The sequence below is a fragment of the Chanodichthys erythropterus genome, chromosome 11 (genome assembly GCF_024489055.1).
Source record: "Chanodichthys erythropterus isolate Z2021 chromosome 11, ASM2448905v1, whole genome shotgun sequence".
NCBI classification, from domain to species: domain Eukaryota; kingdom Metazoa; phylum Chordata; class Actinopteri; order Cypriniformes; family Xenocyprididae; genus Chanodichthys; species Chanodichthys erythropterus.
In genome coordinates, this window is record NC_090231.1 from 25,159,146 (window position 1) to 25,183,456 (window position 24,311).

Sequence of the window (24,311 nt, forward strand, 5' to 3'; positions counted from 1 at the left end):
AACTCGGACATACAGTGTCCAATCTGCCCCAAACTTCACATGTTTTATTAAAGTCCTGGCCTGAAGACATCTACATAGCAATATTCAGTTAGTCATAGTGCCACCTGTTGGCAACAGGAAATGGCATGCTTTACACTGAAATTCACTCCCAGAAACACATTTAAATATGCCATGAAGTACTAAACATGCTAGAAACATGTTCATTCATGCAATACTTGGCTAAGTGCTAATGTATGCGATTAATGCCATGAAACAATTGTTGTAACTCAAGCATACAGTGTCCAATCTGCCTCAGACTTCAGTGCCCTGGCCTGAAGACATCTACGCACCAAAATTTACTTATACTCATATCACCACCAGCTGGTAGCAGGAAGCGTGGCAAATACAAATGACTGACGCTCCTATATTTTTATACTTAAATGCATATTACCCACCGTGCTCTTTTTTCCTAAAGCCACCAGGTGGCGGTGGCACGGGTACGAGGGACCTTTCATCGCTGCTTGCAGCATTAATATTACTGTATTACTGTAATATTTAAATGAACATGCAGAGACATGAATATGTCTAGAACTTTGTGTATAATGTGTTACACAATTCTGTAGAATATTATGTTCTTTGAAATTCTGCAGGCACATATTATGTTCGCTTCTGTTTTCCAAAATGACTGACATTATTGTCTCTGTCTCTCACACATTTTGTAATACATGTTACAAGTCTAATGTCTCTGGAGTCCATTGACCATCTTCCTCTCTCTATTCATTTTCATTCCTACTCTCAGATATATGTGGTGAAGTGTAGTTTAGCCCGCAGCTAGAGTGAGAAGTACGATTAGTATTGATCACAGCTTTTGTCCCTCTCTGAATCTCCCAGAGCAAATATAGACCCCCACCCACTCACAAGCCAACAGGATTATCCCCTCTTTTTCCATGTCTCCTGTGATCAGAAAGCACTCTGTTTTTTATCATGCAGCCTTAAAATATGAGTAGACACGCTTGTGCTGACCATTTAATTCTTTATGATCATGATCTGGATTGTCATGGTGATGGAGCAAAAAAAGGGATCTCTGCTGGTGTTACCTCCTCTTTGTCTCCGCGTATCACTCCAATCCATCAAAATCACAAGGAGAGCACATTCACACTCATCACATATACCGTATCATCTGCTTCCTCCCCATGAACAGCGATAGAGAGAATGACTGTGATAATGACCTTTGTTGGCGCCTTTTTTCTCTGTAATTGATCTGAACGCCTTCTTTTTCCGTTAAGACAGCTTGAAGTCCTTTCATTATGTTCAGTGCACATATAAAGAGAGAGGCACATCTGACCTAATGCAGTTCTTTCTTCTATAATTACCACTCTTGCTAGCTCTCTTTCTGTCTTGCTCTTACAAGATTGAAGATTCAAAGCAGCTCTGTTGGTGCAATGAACACGACTATATATTGGTAAAGCATTAGCAATCATTACAAATGATGCACAATATGCATGTATTGGCTATTTTACAGTGACTTAGAACATGGCTCGTCCAATCAGATTTTAGATTGTTTTTTAAAAGTAGTTTTCATGTATAGTATCTTTTTTCAGTGGTTGCCACTACTGTACATTTGTACTTCCTGAGGTTTCACTTGGAGCCTAGATTGTAAATTATTTTGTGGTGGTTTCCCATTTTCTCCCTTCTACCTTTTTATATGTAGACAATCATTCAGCTCTGCAAAACATGTTTTGGATTGTAAGCGCTGCTTTCTAGGTCACATCTCTTGGTACGTTTTAGAACTATGTGGTAAAGGTTCTGTTTGTTGGTTTACGTAGATTTAGGATTTAATTGCTGCTTCTGGAAATGTATTAAAAGAAATATCTAATGCTCATTTAAAGTTAATCTTTTAAAACAGTAATATTTTTCACACATTTAAAACTGTTAATTGTGATCTTTAGCAAGTCTCAAAATAAATATCCATTTGTCATATGCTGCATTACAATGTTGAGATGCTTGAATTCAAATTTGATCTTAAATGATTAATTTTTGTTTTTGTTTTCTTTTAATGTATTCAGGCATAATAATATCAAAGTTTAATAGCGTCTATTTATTGTTATTGTAATATCAGTAGGGCTGCCCCCTAATAGTCGACTAACCTTTAGTCGACGAGAAGAGGATTAGTCGACCAAAATTTTATTAGTCGCTTAATCGCAGAAAAAAAAAAAAGTCATGCAGTCTGTGTCAGACAGATAGTTAAAGGGTTAGTTCACCCAAAAATGAAAATTCTGTCATTTATTACTCACCCTCATGTCGTTCCACACCCGAAAGACTTTTGTTAATCTTTGGAATGCAAATTAAGATATTTTTGCTGAAATCCGATGGCTCAGTGAAGCCTGCATCGCCAGCAATGACATTTAGTATGTTTTAATACATTAATGGATCTTGAGAGAGGAAATGTCATTGCTGGCGATGCAAAGCATTTAATGTATTTTTTTGAAGCATCATTACATGGCCGCTAGCTTTAATGTTAACCTAGAAAAATGTGGGCTATTCAAGTGTTTGTGAGGAGTATAACAAATAGTACTGAATAGTAACGCGCTTACTGTATGACCGCTAACATGGAGGCGCCGGTGCGATCACATGCACTTAAAATACTCAATTTTTGGTCATACAGATAAGAGTAATACATATTTTGAATCTGTAAAGAGTCTACTTTTATTTGCGTGCACTCATAATAACAACAAAACGTTTATCAATGAAGTATTAAAATGTTAAAGCAATCTCTTTGCTGTTTTTCCCTGACGCATTTATAATCGTTACTTCTGCCGGTGCACTGTGGCAAGCTTTATGTATGTGCCGATTAGGCTATGTAGGCATTAAATGCTTATTATTATGATTTATATGGTTTAATAAAAAACGTGCAATTAGTGGACTTGTCGCTTAAAATGAATGACTACTAGTCGACCAGAAAAATCTTTAGTCAAGGGCAGCCCTAAATATCAGTGAATGCCTTAGTTTTTTTGGAATATGGTTCATTTGTGTCTCTTGGAGCTTTTGTTTTTGAGCTACTGAAGGGTTATTGTTGGAGAACAGTATTTACATATAATGTGCGCACAGAATACATTTGACCTCCAAATGTAGTAAAGGTCTATTCACAAAGTCATTTTTTTCTCATGAAATCTGCATGACAAGTTTCTTTTTACATCTTTTTAAATCATCCCTGCCAAGTCGAAAATATTATGCTGCGATTGTGTAAAAATGTCGATATGTTCTTTTCTCTTTTTTTTTCAAAAATTTTTTTCATTCATGTGTTTATACTTTGTGGCGAGATTGACAAAATTTTGACATTGGACTCAGTGTGAGTTCTGGTTACAGAAAAAAAAAACATTTGTGAGCATTTTGTCTTTTTGTGTCATTCAGTCATTCCAGGTTCATTCTCTTTTCCACTCTCCGCACTTGATGTCATTCTGGCTTTGAGTGGTCATATTTTCGCTCTGCTGTTTTCTGTGATGGTAGCGTGATAAGATGGGAAATGCTGCTGGGTGCCTCTAGAAGACTCCACTTATCTCCCTCAGAGCAGACACGTGTCGCTACACACAAATCAGTGTCTGGATCAAGCCGCCATTTTGGCTCTGCCGCTCTCTAACCTCTCTAATCCCTCAGGCCCAGGCAGCATCGCCACCATTTGTTCCTTTTATCGCTCCACAAGCGCCCAATCGACAGGGCAAAGAATGGTTTCTATAGCGACGCTAGACCTGAGATCATTTAACAAACAGGTTTGCTTGGGGAGATGATCTTAGCCGTTGGGTTTAGGGAGAGTGTTTTGTGTGGACACTAAAATCTGCTTTTAGCCTATGTTCACTTCTGATGTACTGTGTTGTTTTGCCTTCTGTCTATGAAGTATGTATTGTGGCTAGCAGATACATTTTATTTTAAAAGTTAGAGACAGATACACTTGTAAACCATTTCTCCTTTTTCCCACTCTCTCTCCTGAGTCCTTTCCACCTGCCTGTTGTTTGTCAGATTGAAGCTATTTTCTGTCTCTCACTTTTTGCCTTGCATGCATTAGAGTACATCCTCTACCAAAATGGTCGTACAACTGTACTTAGAGAGGATATGTGCCCTTGCACTTGTGTGGACTGGAGTTGAGTGAGTGTGTGAGTAGGTGTGTGCGCGTAGGAGGCGAGCTACAGCTCTATTAGCTTGTCTTGCACCTCAGCTTGTGCTCGGCTAGCTGAGTCTCAATCCTTACATGTTAAATTTTATAATGCAAAAATGTAACACTCTGCTTCGAAATTGTTTATTGTGAAATGTTAATTTAATTAACCGTAAAAATATTAAGCAGTTTAACTGTTTTCAAGTTGATAATAAGAAATTTGACATGGATAATTTCTTTAGCAGCAATATTAGAATGATTTCTAAAAGATCATGTGACACTGAGAACTGGAGTAATGATGCTGAAAATTCAGCTCTTCCAACACAGGAATAAATTATATTTGAACAAAACGGTTGTTTTTAAATTTAAAAAATATTTCCCAATATTACTGTTTTTACTGTATTTTTGATGCAGCCTTTGAGAGTAAGAGATTTGTTTTGGTCCCTTTAGATTAGGGTTCAATAATTCTCACTATTAACTAACAATAAACTCCTAATTACTGCTCATTAATAGTTAGTAAGGTAGTTGTTAAGTTTAGGTATTTGTTAGGAATTGGGTAGGATTAAGGGACATAGAATATGGTCATGCAGAATAAGGCATTAATATGTGCTTAATAAGTATGAATAAACAGCCAGTATCCTGGTGATATGCATACTAACAAGCTAGTTAATAGTGCAATTTGGACCCTAAAATATAGTATTACTTATAGTCAGTATTGTCCAGATATTTTCATAATAAGATATTTTCATAATTTGCTTTGGCTGTAGTATAATATATGATAGAAAATCCTATTCAAATATATATTTTTTCTTTATATCATCCTTAATTTTTTCACACACAACTTCACTAATAGAGACTACATAAGTCTCTACACAAGACTGTTCTTATTTTGTTTTGTTTGAACTGAGGATCTCTTTCTGGTCAGTGAGACTCGCTCTGCATTTTCCATCAGTCTGTCTAATTGATCCTCAGAATGCATCCAGTATTCCAGTACCGCTATTATGTGCCAAAGGGAAGTTATTAAGGGACACCCTTGTTCTCTGTCTTTCTCTCTCTTCTCTCTGATGCATAATGGGAAATCAGCTTATACACATCTAATTGTTCTTCTCTTTAATGGCATCGCTAAGCTGGACACATGACACATGAGCAATGGACTGACCTTTCCCCAGTTGGGGACTGTGTGTGTATTTGATTCAGCAGGACACACTTATAGTGCTATATCAGTTAGTTTATATTTAGTTCAGGCGTTCTGCTGGTCTAGAATCATAAAATATTTGATTTTAGAAACTGATTTGCTGAGTATACTGTAGTTGTTTGCATTTCACAGTTTGGGAAAGCACATGGAGAGGTCTATGTTACAGGACTGCATTGGGATTGGGATCCTGCAGGACTCGCAAAATCTCGCAGGCGGTTTTACCTTTGCTGCGGGTGGGGGTGGGCGATCAAAGAAAATTTGCTGCTTAACAAGAAAGGAGTCAAAATGAGGTTCACCGCAGTCGATCAGTAACATTCTCTTCCTCCATAGCAATCTGGAGTAGGCTTGGCCAAGTGATTCATTATTTAATTCATTCATTAAGTACGTTTAATGTTTTTTAGTATTATGTATTTTCTTTTTGCTGTATGTTAATTTGCTATATAAACACCTTTGATATTTGTGAAGTTATTTATTTTTTATTTATTTTTTAAATTTAATTTGTTTAATATTTATTTTATATGTTATTCAATAAAATATTGTGCCTTTTCTGTACTATCTTTACTTTATCTTCTGGTCAGTTTAATTAAATGGAATTTTTTTATCTGTTATTCTGAATGTTTGCGTAGCCTCAATGTTTGTGTAATTTTTTTTACAATTTCTCCATGCAGTAACAGGGAGTGGGCAGTAATGGTCAGAAATTTGGCGGGAGCGGGATTAAGAAACAGCCCCATGTAGGGCTCTAGAGTGTGTGCTTAAAAGGGACATTTAGTAAGATTCTAGACAGGTCTGTTAGACAGGTGTTAAGGTCTGCACTCATGTTATTGTATCAGATTTGCTCATATTTCTGCTTTCATATTCCTTTTTTTTTTTCGCATGCTCTCTTCAGAGAAAACCCAGAGTCAGTGTCGACAGGGTTAATATTCTTTCATAGTACTTCAGTCAAACCTGGATGATGTTATTTTCATGAAGATATCTTAAGCTCCTTTTTCTGTACAACAGCAGTAGTGAAAACATCTGCCAGACTCCTAAAAACTAGTCAAAGTAGTCCATAAGGTTTGTGTGATTTAGTCCAAGTAGTCTTTAACTTGAGAGACAGATCAGACTGAATCTGTGGAATTATCTGGGTTATGAATCTGATTTCATTATATTATCTATATTTTATCTATATTTATAGATATAGATATTATATATAGTAAAATTGAGCATGAGATGAACATTGACTTGAGATGTGGTTTTATTCTAACAGTGATGTCATTGTCTCAGGATGGCCACCATATTATCACATGACCAATTGAATAGTGCTTAGTTAATCTAACCCCCTGCTATCAGGTTCAAAAGAAGTATTTCATAGGTGATAAAAATACCCATTAAAGGGTATTAACAAGTAACACATTTGCTTTTTCCTGATGCTTCATTTACGTCAACAGATGTCAGTATGAAGACCACATATTATTGGTCAGCATAAAATTTCTTAGTGTGCCTTTTAAAGGGATAGATCACCATTGTTTCAAACCTGTATGACTTTCTCTGTGGAATATAAAAGGAGATATTCGGAACGATGTTGGCAGCCAAACCGTTTTGGTGACCATTGTCAAAATATCCTCTCCTATGTTCAACCAAAGAAAGAAATTCATGCAGGTTTGGAATGACATGAAGGCAGGTAAATGAAAGTGAAAGCGACATGTGAAGGTCAGGTGTTGTAACCCATACTCGAAATTTGTCGTCTGTATTTTATCTATCCAAATGGTGACAGAATTGCCATTTTTGGGTGAACTATCCCTTTAAAGCAAGAGTAGCCTGTAAAATATTGTTAGTTCGTAGATTCTGCAGTAGTTTGTTGAGGTTGATTTAAAAGCTCTGGAGCATCTGAGCAAGAGCCCTTCATTTACTGAGATCTCTTATTATAACAACCCTTATTTATGGATGACACTAATGGCAGCTATTTCTTCTGTTTTCTCCTGTTTCATCTTATCCTCCCCCTCCCTCACCTCATCATGTCCTGTTTCATTCCTTACACTTCCTCCCCCTCACACTCTGCGGTTTTCACTTTTACCTTTCACTCCTCCACCCTCAATCCCACTCTCTCCCTCCTACAATTCCACCCCTGTCCTTCTCTCTTTCTCTCTCTCCTCCTGCAGCGGGGCAGCTCAGCCAGTCAGCTCATCTCGCACTCCAGCTGCCCTACACCGTGCTCGGTCTGGGGCGCAGCGCCAACTTCCTGGATCACCTGTTTGTGGGCATCCCCCGACCCCCTGGAGGGAAGGTACAGACATAACTTATCACACACACTCATAGACACTCGCCATATGGAGGGAGGAGGGAGGAATCATGGGTAGAACGGCCCCGGGAGAGGAAGAACATGCTGATGGCCTGGTTTACTTCTACCTGCTTCTGTCCTGTGTCTGAAAAGGGAAACATTGTGTCTGACACTCACACACGCGCACACACACACACACACACACACACATATACACTGCGTTCCAAATTATGCAAGAGACAAATCAGTAAGATTTCTGTACAATAAACATCCAGATTTTAGTTTTTCTAAGAAAATGTTTATTTGTTTGTTTATTTATCCATGTCTTTTTAGATAACTGGTATCAATCTCAGACAAAATAATTTGCCAGATCTATGGAAACCCTACTTAGAGGTTGTTCCACATTATTAAGCAAGTCACAGTTCTCATGTAATATGGGGAGGAAGAAAGATCTTTCTGAAGATGAAAAGCATGAAATGGTGCAATGTTGTGCAAAAGGCATGAAAACAACTAATATTGTGTGAAACTGAATGGAGATTATCGAATTATCATAAGATTTGTGAGTGATTTAGAGCACAGCAGAACTCGGTCAGATAAAGGCTTATTAATTAAAATTCCTATCAAAAAAAAAAAAAAATTGTATTAAAAGGGCAGCTATAAAAAAAAAGCCAGTGTTGAGCAGCAAACAGGTATTTGAAGCTGCTGGTGTCTCTGGAGTCTCAAGAAGCTCTCCATGCAGGCTGGCAGTTGTGCGTAAAGATGCATTTCAGCCACTCCAAACCAAAGCTCACAAAGAGAAACATTTACAGTGGGTTTAGAAATACATGAAGACTCATTTTTAAATAGTTTTATTCACTGACTAATGCCGCACTACAATGCAAGGACTAAATGGATGGATTTCTGGATGGTTGGTGAAAGGCCACCATGTTCCAACAAGACTGTGACGTCAGCAAGGAGCTGGTGGGTGATGATTTGGGCTGGAATACTGGGAAGTGAGATGGAGGGTATTAAAATGACTTTTGCAAGATATGTGGAGTTCATAACTGGCCATTTTCAGCTATGGTATAAAAAGGAGGATAGTGCCTTCTGAAATACAATGGACTATGCACTATCCCATGCTGCAAAAAAACACCACAGCAATAAAACTGTTTGAAAATGTATTTCTACACCCACTGTAAATGTTTCTCTTTGTGAGGTTTGGTTAGTGGTGTCTAAAATGCATCTTTACGCACAACTGCCAGCCTGCATGGAGAGCTTCTTGAGACTCCAGAGACACCAGCAGCTTCAAATACCTGTTTGCTGCTCAACACTGGCTTTTTTTTATAGCTGCCCTTTTAATACAATTTTTTTTTTTTTTTTTTTTGATAGGAATTTTAATTAATAAGCCTTTATCTGACCGAGTTCTGCTGTGCTCTAAATCACTCACAAATCTTATGATAATTCGATAATCTCAATTCAGTTTCACACAATATTAGTTGTTTTCATGCCTTTTGCACAACATTGCACCATTTCATGCTTCAGAAAGATCTTTCTTCCTCTCCATATTGCATGAGAACTGTGACTTGCTTAAGAATGTGGAACAACCTCTAAGTATAGGGTTTCCATAGACCTGGCAAATTATTTTGTCTGAGATTGATACCAGTTATCTAAAAAGACTTTCTTTTTCTTAGAAAACTAAAATCTGAATGTTTATTGTACTGAAATCTTACTGATATGTCAATTGCATAATAATTTGGAACGCAGTGTGTGTGTGTATGTATATATATATATATATATATATATATATATATATATATATATATATATATATATATATATATATATATATATATATATATATATATATATATAAAATATATCTTTCTATATATATATATATATATATATAAACATCTTTCCATGCCTTCCAGGTTTTCAAATGATTGGGATGTTTTCTTCTGTTCGCTCTGTCTCTGTCTGGTTTTAGCTGAAGTGCAGTTTGAAATCTCTCCCTCCCTCCACTTCCTCTAGAATTCCCCCAGTGCAACTCATTTAAATTTAAGATGTTGGCTTCCTCTGCTGTCACTGAGCTAAACAGAGGTCTTTATCAAACAGTGATTAGAATTGCAGATTTGATTTACCAACACACTCACACATGACTACATTCACATGCATACACACATTCACATTAACACAAAGCTTACACTTGAGCAAGTAACACATACAGCAGTTTGCTTTTTTTTTTTTGTTCTTAATAGGGATGTTGATTAAATACATTCATTTAATACAACTTATTATTTGTAAAAATAATACAAAAATGGCACATTTAATCATGCCTTCTGTCCCGATTCGAGCACTGGGGTCTTGAGGCATACTTTTTAAAAGTTTTTTTAAACTGACAAGGTGTCTTCAAAATGCAGCACTCATGATGCAAGACACTGAAAAAACAAGAAACAACACACTGAAAAGGCTGAAAGATGTCTGTCTAGCACGTTTGGAAATAGTGCAATATATTCATTTCTTAAGATTCTTTTTGATTGATATAGTCATATGCCACACTAATGTCTTTGAATTTTCTTCATTTGAGGGCTTTTCTCAGCAAATATTGATATGTATGAATAAGTGCATATTCATTTTGTTACGTTTTTTAAATGGACTGTTTTTGAGATTCTACAAAAGCTGAATGGAATGAGAGAAGGAAGACTTTTTCAGAGAGATTCCTCACATAGGCTCTGCATACAGTATGTGGTTGTTATTCTTACACAGGTGAATGTTTCTATACGGCATACCTACAGTTCCTGCTGACAGCTCCGGTTTGGGCACTGAACTCTCAGAGCTTGTGTGGAGAAAGGAAAGATGCTCAGTTTTCTCTATCGTTTTCACATCTCTAATCTCTCAATAACTGAAGTTAATACATCAAAATTACATCCTGGAAACACACATTGCTCAACGCTGCATAATGCAGAATCATAGTTGCATTTTATTGTGTTATGTTGAGCATGCGATAAAAAGTGTCCTTGTTACACATTACATGTATTTACCATACTACTGACAGTAAATTATGCACAATTACAAGCAACTAACCCTATAGAAAGTACACGCAGTTAATTAATATTACTCAGTACTTGTGTAATTACACTAACAAAGACACCTTGAAATAACGCAAACAAAATGTGCTTAAAGGGTTAGTTCACACAAAAATGAAATTTCTGTCATTAATTGCTCACTTTCATGTCGTTCCACACTCATTCATCTTCAGAACAAATTAAGATATTTTTGATGAAATCCGAGAGGTTTTTATATCCTCTATTCAAAGCAATGAAATGACCACATTCAATGTTCTAGTCGCTTTATAACATTAAGGTTAAACCACTGTAGTCACGTTGACTATTTTAACAATGTTTTTACTACTTTTCTGGACATTGAATGTGGTAATTTCATTGCTTTCAATGATAAAAAAAAAAAAGCAAAACAAAAAAAACTTGGATTAAAAAACCTCTTGGATTTCATCAAAAATATCTTAATTTGTGCTCCCAAAGGTCTTACGGGTGTGGAACGACATGAGGATGATTAATTAATGACAGAAATTTCATTTTTGGATGAACTAACCCTTTAAAGTAATAATTACTTTTTGTTGTTTTTTTTCTGACAGCTATCAAACTTAGCAATCAAAACTATCAAACAAGCAATCAAATGCTTTTCTAACAGATTAGAAGGTTGCACTCTTAAATTGTTATATCATGTCATATCATTAAATTTGCAATATCTTAGTTGTATATTATAAAAAGGTTCCATCGAGGTCTCTCTGTTGCATAATCGTAAGGCCAGGGCCTGTCGGTTAGCGTAACTCTTAAAAGCGTGGGCTTGAGCCGCCCTCCCTCTCTAATGCTCAGAGCAGCAGTAGAGGGTCTTTGACTGTAACAAATCTTTGTCTTTCTGCCGGTGCCCAGGGTTGACCTTGCGCTGCAGGCAGAGGCTCGACTCCCTACAGCGAGACCGAACACCACCCCATCCCTTTCATTTGCAAGCCTCATCCATACTGACTAAAGACACTCTAAAAATAGCTTGTTCAGACCCCACACTCTTCCTCAGCTGTGCGCATGTACGCACATACCGTAATGTAGAGTTATGATAAATGTGTTGTCGGAAATTAAAATCTGTTCCCCTAGAGGATTCCCTCAAAAAGACGAATTTAACGTTTGCTACTAATTGCAGTCGAGAAACAAGTTGAAGAGGGAAAATTACCTTTGTAATTGATAGAGGTACCATCTTCATAATACATTAAAGCTTCCAGAGACTTCCCTTCCTCTAATGAACTTTTTTTGCAAATAGCTGGGGGAATAGATAAACTATTGATGCTGCTTCATGTTTGGAGGCTTATTAATTGCATGTTGCACTATAAATTATGGCATTTTCTCCTACATAAAGACTCACAACTTTTTGTTGGCTCTCTCATCGCTGCCATGTCAGTTTTCTAGTTCGGTCAATGCTAAATAATTTTAAAATAGTTATCTTTCTGAGAGCGGAGTAAATATTGAACAAATTAGCAGTGCGACTGACCTGCGTAGAGCGTTTGAAGTGAACATCATACATGGAATCACACTGGCGGCTGAAGGATTTGATTGGGTTGTAGCCAGTTTGAGCTAACAAAGTTGAACTTTACAGATATTTTTAAAACTTATTTTGTGTAGCTTTGATCACCTGCCTGCAAATGACTCCTCCACCTACTCATCTGCACTTTAAAGTGATGCTGAAATCTCTGATTGGACTCATCGCCCCATATCACTTCATTAATAGCACTGAAGCTTCACTTCACACTGAGTATGTCGGATCCTGAAGTGCAGCTCTCCCTCTAAGCTCGCAAAAGTTTAGTTAAGCAGTGTAAATGTGGGCCAAATATAGTGACGAGAGATGTTGGAATAGTGTATCAGCCATTATGTATTTAATGATGGCTAAAGATAGATGTGTTAAACATGCCCTCTCTTCCTTTAAGACCCCCCACTTCAATAATGTCCAATTATACAATAATACAATCTCCTGCAAATCCCCTCTGTCTTCCACAGAGACACATGAGCTCTAGTGCATGTTTGCCAAAGGACAACTGCAGAAATTGAATGTGATATAATTTCCATAACGGTAATGGTACTAATATTCTTTGCTTTCATTCTCTCTCTTCCATCTATCACTCTCTTTCTTTTGCAGGATGTGAGGAAACAGGAGTGGACCGCTATCATTCCTAACTCCCAGCTCATCGTTATACCATACCCACAGAATGACCCGCGCAGGTACGTACACATATACTCAAGTAACAGATTAATATTTTTTTATGGAAAAATGTACTCAACAGTCAGATAAACAATACTATAAGCAAGTTTAAAAGTAAACTTTTTCGTTTTATTTTTTAATTATTATTATTGATGAAAATTCAGTTAAAGGATTAGTTCACTTTCAGATGAAAATTACCCCAAGCTTTACTCACCCTCAAGCCATCCTAGGTGTGTGACTTTCTTCTTCTAATGAACACAATCAGAGAAATATTAATAAATATCCTGAAGCATCTGAGCTTTATAATGGCAGTAAGCGTTACCAAACGAGTATGAGCTGAAGAAAGTGCTTCCATCCTCATCCATCCATCATAAACATATTCCACACGGCTCCAGGGAGTTAATAAAGGCCTTCTGAAGTGAAGCGATGTGTTTGTGAAAAAAAAAAAAAAAAAATCCATATTTAACAAGTTATGAATTGAAATATCTAGCTTCTGCTAGACCATTGGCGTCGCGTCAGTTACACTTTTTCCGTAAGTTGAATAGGGAAGGCGTAGAACGTAGCGTTTTTAACTGCAAGAGTTTTACACTTTCTTCATAAGTTGAATATGGAAGGCGGTCTGGCGGAAGCTAGATATTTTACTTCATAACTTGTTAAATATGGATATTTTTTTTTTACACAAACACATCGCTTCATTTCAGAAGGCCTTCATTAACCCCCCAGAGCCATGTGGAGTATGTTTATGATGGATGGATAAGGATGGAGACACTTTCTTCAGCTTTCACTTTCTTCAGCTTTCACTTTCTTCATACTCGTTACATGGTAACGCTTACTGCAATTATAAAGCTCAGAAGCATCAGGATATTTATTAATATTTCTCTGATTGTGTTGATATGAAAGAAGAAAGTCATATACAGTCATATAAAGTCAGGATGGCTTGAGGGTGAGTAAAGCTGGCTTGAGGGTGAGTAAAATTGTTAATTTTCTTTAATAATAGACTCATTACTATATTTTTCCTGTAAATGTAGGGAATTTTTATGAATTAAAATAAATAAATAAATACATTTTACAGCCAACAAATATTTTATCAAAATGCATCAAACTTTTTGTAGTTCTTTTTTCTTTGTTGCATTATAGCTAGCTGATGTGCATGAACACACTCACTTAATGCCTGCTGTTCAATCATTCATTTTTTTCCCCACAAACAATCCATGTACACTTTACAAATAGGCTGCTTTTACACTGGTGCAAAAAATCCGATCTTTTGCTCACATCTGACACAGATCGGAATTAGTTGCACACGTGTAAACACAAAAATCCTTCCAAATGTTTTTTAAATCTGATACATATCCGATCTCTGAACATGCGACCTACGTCTAAACACACATATATATGATTCCCATTGGAATCCCAAGCCATCACACGGCGAGGGCGGCACATTTGCTTACTAAAAGGTAGCTTTTATGTTGTATTATAAAGCATATGTGCAGCTTTATTATGGAGGTGGAACTTTATATGTCTAACGTTATCTATTTTTCTAGAAAGAAATTGCGCACACACACATACATTTAGCAGATGAATTTCAACCTTTTCCCGGTTAATTTAAAAGAGACCGCCATATTGTTGTTTTTCTTAAGCCAAAAGCTTCACTGTAGCTCTCTCCGTCACTCTCTCGCATGCTCTCTCCCTAGCTCGCTCGACAGTCAAACTCATTCAAAAAATGGAAATATTTGCAATATCTTAGTTGTATATTATAAAAAGGTTCCATCGAGGTCTCTGTTGCATAATCGTAAGGCCAGGGCCTGTCGGTTAGTGTAACTCTTAAAAGCGTGGGCTTGAGCCGCCCTCCCTCTCTCATGCCTTTCATTTCATCCCTAGTCATTTAACTGATAACTGTAGATAAAATAACAAATGCAAATTACCTTTATTTTCCAGTCTATATGTATTCAGTCAGAATTCGCGCTGCAAAACATCCATGACGCTGACAGCTGTTAACTTATCCATTCTGGCAGGTAATCCAGACCACCCGACGTGAAATATATAAATAATTTTAATAGCACGGCCATTCAAAACCCAATGGTATTCCATGTGCATGTAAAACTATCAATGACAATCATTTTGGGCCAGGAAGTAATGTAAACACAGATATTGGATACCAGTCACGTCTAAGGTGAATGTAAACAAAAAAATCGGATATGGTCAAAAGATCGAATCTGTGTATTAAGACTTGCAGTGTAAATGCAGCCATAGTTCCTTCATTTAATATTATCAGCATCTACCGAGATGCAAACCCACAGCCAACAAGCAAATAGTAATAAACTTGTTAATGTAATTAAAAGCGATTTTACAGCATCACAGCATCCATCACTAGTCTTAATCCGGACCGAGAGAATGTGTTTTCTCAGGCATTAATATTTAATGTGTTTACCAGCACAGTTAAAATGTATCTTAATGAAGCTGTCCACCAATCTTTACCATAAATATTTGAGCAGATCACTTGATTTCCCACTATTCCCCATGGACCCCGCTCGGGGTCTTTCGGCTGCCGTTTTGCTTTCAAACAATTCATAATGATAAACAGAGTATCTCTCATTCTATTCTCTCCAATAAATGGAAACTTTCTCTCTCGCTCTCAGCCTGTTATTTAAAGCGGCTCATCTTGATGTCCTGATGTTTCAGCTTGTCAGAGAGTGCGCCAGGACTGATTAAATTTAGCTTTCTCGGGCTCTTTGAATCATTGTATAAAAGCTCACGAATGAAGGTACACAGTGCTAATAAGAGTTTTCTTCAGTGCTGTAAACTGCTTGTCACTGTTTTGATGATCTACACAGGTTTCGCTCTGTATAATGTCTTTATGTGCATTCTCATATTTTGTTTTAGAATGATGTTTAAAGTTTTCACTGAACTTAAAGCTCTGAAAAGTTTTCAGTTGTCTCTTTCTCTTTTTGTCTGTATCTTTGCAGCTGGAGTGCGAAGCTCTACCTTACCCCGAGTAATATAGTCTTATTGACAGCGATAGCACTGATTGGTGTGTGCGTCTTTATTCTCGTCATCATCGGGATACTGCACTGGCAGGAGAAGGTGAGAACAAATATCTCAGCCTTTTATTTTCATCCTTTCACTCATCTGATCTAAGCCCAATTGTACACCACTCACTCCTGTGTTCCCTGTTTCTTCTATGGATCTTTTTGAAACACTCCAGCATCCATGTTTCCTTCTGTGCAGAATAATTGTGACCTCACTCATGCTCATCCTTTAGTCTTTGGTCTGCACATGTGTGTGAAGATCTGAGCAGATGGGTGTGTCTGTGTGTGGCCCTGCCCTCGGGCTCTCTGAGGGTGCTCCACACACACTGCTATGCTGCTAATTGCTTTGTTCTGTCCTTTCAGCATATCAAATCTGTTCCTCATTATCCCACACACTTTATCCTCCAGGGTGTTATGTGTGAGTTTGTGCACGTGAAAGCCTGGGTTTTTGTCTTTGTGTGTGGGAAGGTGATTGTTTGCTTTCTTGTATGCATTTTGTACTTCTGAATGTGTGAATTCATTCCTTTTAAACACTCAGAATTGGTCACAGCAGTCGGCTAGTCATCTAGTTTTTCAACAACTGATTTGTGAGGTTGACAAGCTTATCTAAAGTTTAATTTGCGGGCTGCAGTGTGCTTTAGCTGTAAAACAGTTTTCATGAAGTTTTTCAACCCCCTCAAAAAGTTAGAGCTAATGCATTCAGACAGATGACTTTGGCTGTTGCATCACATACCATGCTGGGTTTTTTAGACAGCATGTCAAATTTAAAGAAGTCCAACTTTTAAAGACCACTGCATGTCCTATTTAACATTCTCTGAGCAACATGTTCGATTAGGGTCGACTGGAAACCATTATTCCTGAGACCAATTATCCAACTAGTCATTCAGTTTATAAATGGCTCTATTATTTCCCTGCTGAAATAGTTGGAAGATGGTCTTCCAGTCTGGCCAAGCTGCACTTACACTTTCACACTGCACTTAACCCTGGGTTATCGACGTTCTAAACACCACTTTTAACCCCTGGTAAAGGAACGTTTCACACTTGTAATGTAGAAGGAGGGTTAGCACTGCTTTTTACCCGGGGTTATGAAACCCTGCTCCGGTGCAAGGTTAGCAGCGCTTTTGCAGTGTTAACCCCACATTGCTGTACCAAACTTGTACAGTGTGAAACGTTGCGGTGTTAGAACGTTACAGCTAGACACATTCAAGACTTGGAAGTAAATGCTATGATTGGGTAACAGTTTTGCTAAGTAAAATAAGTAAGAACTTGGAGTTACCACAGTTATAATTGACAAAGGATAAATTTTTAGGTGTAGGAATTATGAATGAATGTACCATTGTTTGTCACGCTGTCGTTTTTACAGGATATTCATAGTTCGATAAAGTGAAAAACGTATACATTGTCATTTGCAGTGTCATGTTTTTAATAAAATAATGTGTTATGATGTCTTACTGATGACAAAACAGAAGATGTCGCTCATTGAATCTTTTATTCAGAATTACTGCGAATGGCTTTGATCAAAACAATAACAAAAACAGCATTCTCTATGTGCTTTCTTCTTTATCCTGTAATCCAACGCATTAACCCAATAAACGCCAAAGCAAAGGAAAGAGCAATAAATCACTCACAACTATTCAGTTTGACTGCGGCGCTACAGTATAAATACTCAGATCGTTTGATATGTACTGTAACAGTAGCAATAGTGACACATGATAAAAACACTGTTAAGGTCAATTCACACTGCACAGACAAACGCCAACAAACACATTTGTTGGGTTTTGTGAAATCGGTGCGTCACCCCTGTCTGCGTCTTTTGGCATTGGTTGGGGCTTGTTTTCACCTGATTGAACATGTTCAATCAGTGTTTGTTGCTGTCTGTTGGGGCAGTGTAAACATGACAGTTATTTTTCATAAAATTCTAAATCCAACGGCTAACTTGTTTGTTGGTGTTTGTTGCCGTTTGTCTGTGCGGTGTGAATTGGCCATTACTCACACTTGTGTTTTGCGACATTACTGTCAGATGCATCATCTTTTATTTTCAGTCTTTCTGAAAAGCCTGCGTCGAACTGTGACTTTTTTTAAAAACGAATCTGCTGTAAACTTAAGAGAAGTCTTACTGAAGCGGTCTGACTGGAAATCCATGCTTTCTTATTGTTATAAATCACAAGGAAGGCAATGCAAAGACTGTGTTTTTCTACAACTTGGAACTTCAAATCACCTTGTAATCCTCAAAGGCATCTCTATAGCTTTGTTGCTAGAGTGATCCTGTGTTTGCGTCTGTCTCATATTTACAACTACATGACAAGTGTGAATCGGGGGGCGGTGCTAAAGAAGCAATGATGTAGAAGTAGCTTTTGATCTTCTGCAGATGCGGTCTTTCATCGCACTATGATGTAATAATGTGACAACATCTAAAATGAGTCATTTTCTGAGCTTGGTTTCAATAAAAGCTGTTTTTGGACTAATGAGAAAGTTTTCAGTTCTGAAACTTACAGAATAATTTTATAGTACAATAACCTCTTATGTGTCAAAAGATCAAGGGAAATTTGATTCCTGACTCCTTTAAAAAATAAATATCTTGAATTTTTATTTGTTTTAGCTTATTTTAAAGCTTGTTTTAGCTTATTTTAAGTCATATTGAAGATGTCTTGGAAGATTGCTGAGGGCCCCTAGTGGGTCCCAGCCCCCTAAAACCAGCCTAAGAGACCTGCTAGGACCAGAAAACCAGATTAGGATTTATACTGCTATCTAGCTATAGGGTGTTTCCAGACGTTTGGGTAGTATTGTGGACAGGGGTGTTTCTGGGCCTCCTGGTCCCCACCAGAACCCTTTGAATAATCCTAATCTTCCTCCTCTTTATGGCGCCCCTGACTGCAGATCTACATAAGTATAATGTGATACCACTTCACATTGGCACAGGATGCATGTTTAAAAAAAATTGTAAGTAAATAAAAGATAAAAATGCTATCAAATATCTGTTAAGTATGGGGGTATAATGGTACATGTCCCAAACTGTCATGGTAGGGACGTCACGTTCGTTGCATACAGTCAAAGGACAAATACAGTCAGTCACATGCGATTCACCCTCCACTCTCCAACCGCTGCAATAGGAAAAAGCTCAGAACAACAACAGACGATCTATGCATAGATATGTTTACATGTAATGTCTTAACCAGTGTTTCGTGGAAAGACATCAGTAAAACAGCTTGAGAATAATCTCTCACTTAACATTACATTTACCTCAGGCAAGTCATTTACTGTCCACAGCATATTAGTTCAATAGAGAAATTAACTCTGGAGGGGGGCATTTCACTAAATGTGTGCACTATATTAGCTAATATACTTGTTATATTTACTTTACCAGTTAGTAATCTCTTAATTATTTAATGTTTAAATAAATTTTTCATGAAAACAAGTTATGACAGTAACTGTGTAAATGATCATATTTCAAAAATGAATTTGAGGAGAAAAATAATTGAAAAATAATTTTAAAAAAATGTGCAATTTGCATGTTTTTTTATAATAACTTTTAATAAATAGCTAATTAATTTAATAGTTTGGGCTCTGTTGTTAATTGTAATCTTTAATATAGTAATGTGCAGGAAAGGGCTCCCTGTATAGTTTGCATTAGCTGAGATATATTTTTTTATCCTTAAGAAAATGATAATTATAATATAATTTTTTTCAATTATAATTGAGAGACACACAATTTGTGCAATAAACCAATGTTTAATAAAAAACAAGGGAAAAAAGAAACTATTTTGTTTAGTTTTCTCCTCCTGCTGTTCTGAACCTGTATCGAACCGTGACTTCAAAACCGAGGTACGTACTGAACCATCATGTTTGTGTACCTTTATACCCCTAGTTAATTATCAATTTTATCTATTATCAAAATGATCTATTTTTCCATTATTTAGATTTTTTGACTTCGCCCTACTCACCTGCCATCAACTACCCAGGTGTATGCAGGGTGTTTACTGGGACATCTTTTTTGCCTTTTCATTCTTTTAAGAGTGCTTGTGTGTGTTCATGTGTTCAAAGGCATTATGGTGGTTCTGGTGGTGCTCTGAGTGCGCATGTGTGCAAGGAGTGAAGAGCTGTTCTGGTTTTGGCGTGTTCTCAAAGCCATCTGCTGTGGGTGCCTGATTATGCGCGCTGAAAACCATAATTGCTCTCTGCTCAGGGAAGCTCTTCCCAATACACGACCTTCATTGGAGTTGACACTGCATTAAAATAACATGCTGGCTCCATATCTCTCTTCCTCAGCCCTGCAATTATATATTTGACAAAAGGGAAGAGAGAGGCTGAAGGAAGGTTTAGAGAGGGAGTATTTTGGCTCTTTGTCTTCTTGATGACTGCTTGATGGGGCATGAGCTTTCCTGATGCACATGTTCAGGTGACAATTAGCATTACTCACTTATTCAGCTATTAAAAGGTCAGGAAGTGGCCCTTTCTCCTCCGCTTGTCTGAGAGAAGCAACGCAGCCCCGTTTTTCTCTGCACAACTGACGCTGTGAGCTGTGTAGGCTGCAGGTGGTCTATTATCGTATGTTGCTACATTACCAGAATGTAACACAATATTGCTCGCTTTTTCTCTCTCCATTTATTGCAGCTTTTTGCAATTCAAATGTAGCACAACTCCCCAAACAAACTGCTTCTAGTCATAGATATGGTTTGAAAGCTGCATTTGTGTAAATGTTTGTGCATGAAATTTCAGGATAAGTATGAGCATATGCCATTGTGAAGCAGTGGAAATGTCAGTCCTGTTGCAGAGATTTGACTTCCACACTCAAGTGACCCCTCATGAAAATGCATGTTCTGGTCGGACACAGCTCAAAACATCCAATGTACAAAGCGTTCCTCTCTCTCTATCTCTTTTGTCCCTGCCCTCCATCTTCATTGCCCCCCATGACAGCTTGTAATTGAAGTGGCTTTAGCAGATAAGAGAGGGCAACCTGTAGTGCCTGTGAAAATAGCATTTGGAGAGGACTCGGCAGATCGCTCCATTTCTGTGGACCATTCTATTTGCATCCCAGTGGGAGGGGCGCGATATTAGAGGAAGATAAGATGCAGAATTTCCTTTTTGCCTCTGGTTTCTCTCTTCAAGCTGCTCAATGTCGCAGGAAAGACACAGATAAATGAAGTACTGAGGTGTTCTGTATCATTTGCATGTCTGCATGGGGCAGAAACACACCTTGTCTTCCTGGATGTAGACATCCTCACTTAAAGGGATAGTTCACCCAAAAATGAAAATTTTATGTTTATCTGCTTACCCCCAGTGCATCCAAGATGTAGGTGACTTTTTTTCTTCAGTCGAACGCAAATTATGATTTTTAACTGCAACTGCTGCCGTCTGTCAGTCAAATAACAGCAGTAGATGGGAACTTCAACTATAACAGTAAATAAAACTTGCTTAGACAAATCAAAATGAAACCCTGCGGCTCGTGACGACACATTAATGTCCTAAGACACGAAACGATCGGTTTGTGTGAGGAACCTAACATTATTTATATAATTTTTACCTCTAATACACCACTGTTTCCAACTGCGTTCAGCATCCTGTTAGTGAGGTCAAAAAACGCGTTGTGATGACGGAAGTGATGTCTCGCCCATATACTTCAATGAGCGCGAGACATCACTTCCGTTGTCAGAGCGCCATCAGACCTCACTAGCCGGAAGCTGAACGCAGTTGGACACAGTGGTGTATTAGAGGTAAAAAATGATATAAATACTGTTCGGTTTCTTGCACAAACTGATCGTTTCGTGTCTTAGGACATCAATGTGCCGTCACGAGCCGCAGGGTTTAATTTGGATTTGTCTATGGAAGTTTTTTCGACTCTTATTGTTCAAGTTCCCAATCACTGCTATTATTTGACTGACAGACGGCAGCGGTTGCAGTTAAAAATGATAATTTGCGTTCGACTGAAGAAAAAAAGTCACCTACATCTTGGATGCCCTGGGGGTAAGCAGATAAACATCAAATTTTCATTTTTGGGTGAACTATCCCTTTAAAGAAATGCCTGAAGAGACTTGTTAAGACATGATGGCAAGTAAAAAAGTTTTTTAGTCATTTCATTTTGTGGGTTTGGTTTGGTTTGTCTTTAGTTTTTCAAGTCTTTTTCATCTCAAAAAGACCAAGATGTGGTCCCTTTATAATTTGGTCATAAAATCGGTTGATATTGGACATATGTATTGGTCGATATTAGATATTTAATTGTGCATGCTTATTTTCTCTGTTTTTATATTTATATACTTTGCCGCTGTAACGTCTTCATGCCCAATGAAGATGAAGATGATCCAGAATCAAAATCAAAGATCAATTTGTTAAACAGAATCAACTCAGGTACATACAAAGGCGAGAGTGCTTAGCACAAACAATACCACACAAATGAATGAACCAATCTGATGGACTTAAATATACAGGGATAATGAACAGAATACAAACAGGTGTGATTAAACACCTGTGTGGTTAAACAAGTGGCAGGAAAATGAGAATAAAAGGAAACAGGAAACCATAAGCAAACCATAAGCACTTGAATTAATTCTTTATAACACTAATGCTTTAATAATACTATTAATTAATGTGATCTTTAGCAAATCTCTAAATGAACGTTTCATACTGCACACTATAATTTTGTGATGCCTAAAGTCAATTTAAATAATTTAAATGAATTTTTTTCAATTAATTAATTTATTTAGGCAAATTAATATAAATAGCATACATTTTAATATTAGCCATAAATTAAAATTAAATATCAGTTATCTGCCATAACATGAAATAAGCATCAATGCTTATGCATTGAGGCATGACTTATTGTATCACCTGGAATTTTAAAGCAAGCAAGCAGCAAACAGATCTATTCTTCCATATTATGATGTACATCCTAGTGGAGCTGGTGATTGAAAAAGGAAAATATGTGTAGAGTGGGGACTTAAAGGGTTAGTTCACCCAAAAATGAAATTTCTTTAATTACTCACCCTCATGTTGTTTCAAACCCACAAGACCTTTGTTCATCTTCAGAACACAAATTAATATTTTTGATGAAATCCAAGAGGTTTTTTATCTCCCATAGAAAGCAACAAAATTACAACATTCAAGGTCCAGAGATGTAGTCATGGTTAAAATAGTCAATGTGATTACAGTGGTTCAACCTTAATATTATGAAGTGACGAGAATATTTTTGTGCGAAAACAATATCGACTTTATTCTGAGTCTGTGTTCTGACATAGGTCATGAAAGCTCTGCAATGTGTCTTCAACGTAAACTGCGTAGGAGATTGACAGGGTAGAGATAAAATTGTTGAATAAATTTGTTATTTTTGTTTTGTTTTTGCGCACAAAAGTATTCTCGATTCTTCGTAACATTAAGGTAGAACCACTGTAGTCACGTTGACTATTTTAACCATGTCTTTACTACTTCTCTGGACCTTGAATGTGGTGATTTCATTGCTTTCTATGGGAGATAAAAAAAAAAAAAAATCGGATTTCACAAAAATATCTTAATTTGTGTTTTGAAGATGAACGAAGGTCTTAAGGGTGTGGAGCGACATGAGGGTGAGTAATTAATGACAGAAATTCCATTTTGGGGTGAACTAACCCTTTAGATCTATACAATTTATTCAGGTTTGTGCAGACAAAATGATGGGAGAAGTCATTTCACCGGAAGATCCAGTTATGATAAAAATTAAAAAAAAAAAAAAAAAAAAAAAGATCATGCCAACTTTAATATCCTTATTCAAAACAAAACCATATTACCACTATTTGTCAAGAGTACAGCAGAGCAGGATCTGGAATTTAATTGAATAAATGGTGTAATATTGATCTGTCTATTGAATAATATAAGGAGAATATGATTTTGGGGTCTGTATGGAAATGCATCACAGGCAACATGACGGCATCTAATCTTTGACACTGTGGATATGTGCGGGTCATGTGAATGTCGGCCTGTCAGTATATAGATGCTGTACTATATGTTGCCTTTGGCTCCATCAGTACCTGTGTACATATAAACACATGTATATGTGCTAGCTTGTCAGCGCCTTGAGGTGTGCTTGGAAAGTTGGAGAGCATGTCAAACCCAATGTGTCAGGGAGGAATTCAAGTTGCATTTCTGCAACAACAAATAACACAACATAATACAAAAGTGTCTTGTGGAAAAAAAGAGCGTGTGGAAACAATGAACTTTCCATTGGTACTGTGCCTGTGAAAAACAAGTTAAGATGCATTAAATTGCAGGCGGGTGATCTGACAAAGACCATTACTATTACATATCCCCTTAATGGTCAAGGATTTTCGACGGCCCCAGATTATTGTTGTTCAACATTGACTGCACTTTCTTGATCTGGACAAACTGAGTATCATTAGAAAGATTAAGGACTCCAGCTTTGATATTTGACCACTGTTTATGATGTTCACATAGCTTCACTGAACAGCGTCTGTCAGGCCTCCTAGTGTGCCTATTTGG

General features: G+C 37.2%; 1 protein-coding gene across 1 annotated transcript in view; it reads left to right on the forward strand.

Annotated features, from left to right (window-relative positions):
* The window catches only part of itfg1 (integrin alpha FG-GAP repeat containing 1), a 159,928-nt gene that overhangs the window by 129,385 nt on the left and 6,232 nt on the right, over nucleotides 1-24,311 (forward strand). Inside the window, exons 15-17 of the mRNA XM_067402090.1 lie at nucleotides 7,460-7,584; nucleotides 12,760-12,842; nucleotides 15,786-15,903. Of these exons, the coding sequence (XP_067258191.1) occupies nucleotides 7,460-7,584; nucleotides 12,760-12,842; nucleotides 15,786-15,903 (326 nt within the window). The remainder of the gene's footprint in view (nucleotides 1-7,459; nucleotides 7,585-12,759; nucleotides 12,843-15,785; nucleotides 15,904-24,311) is intronic.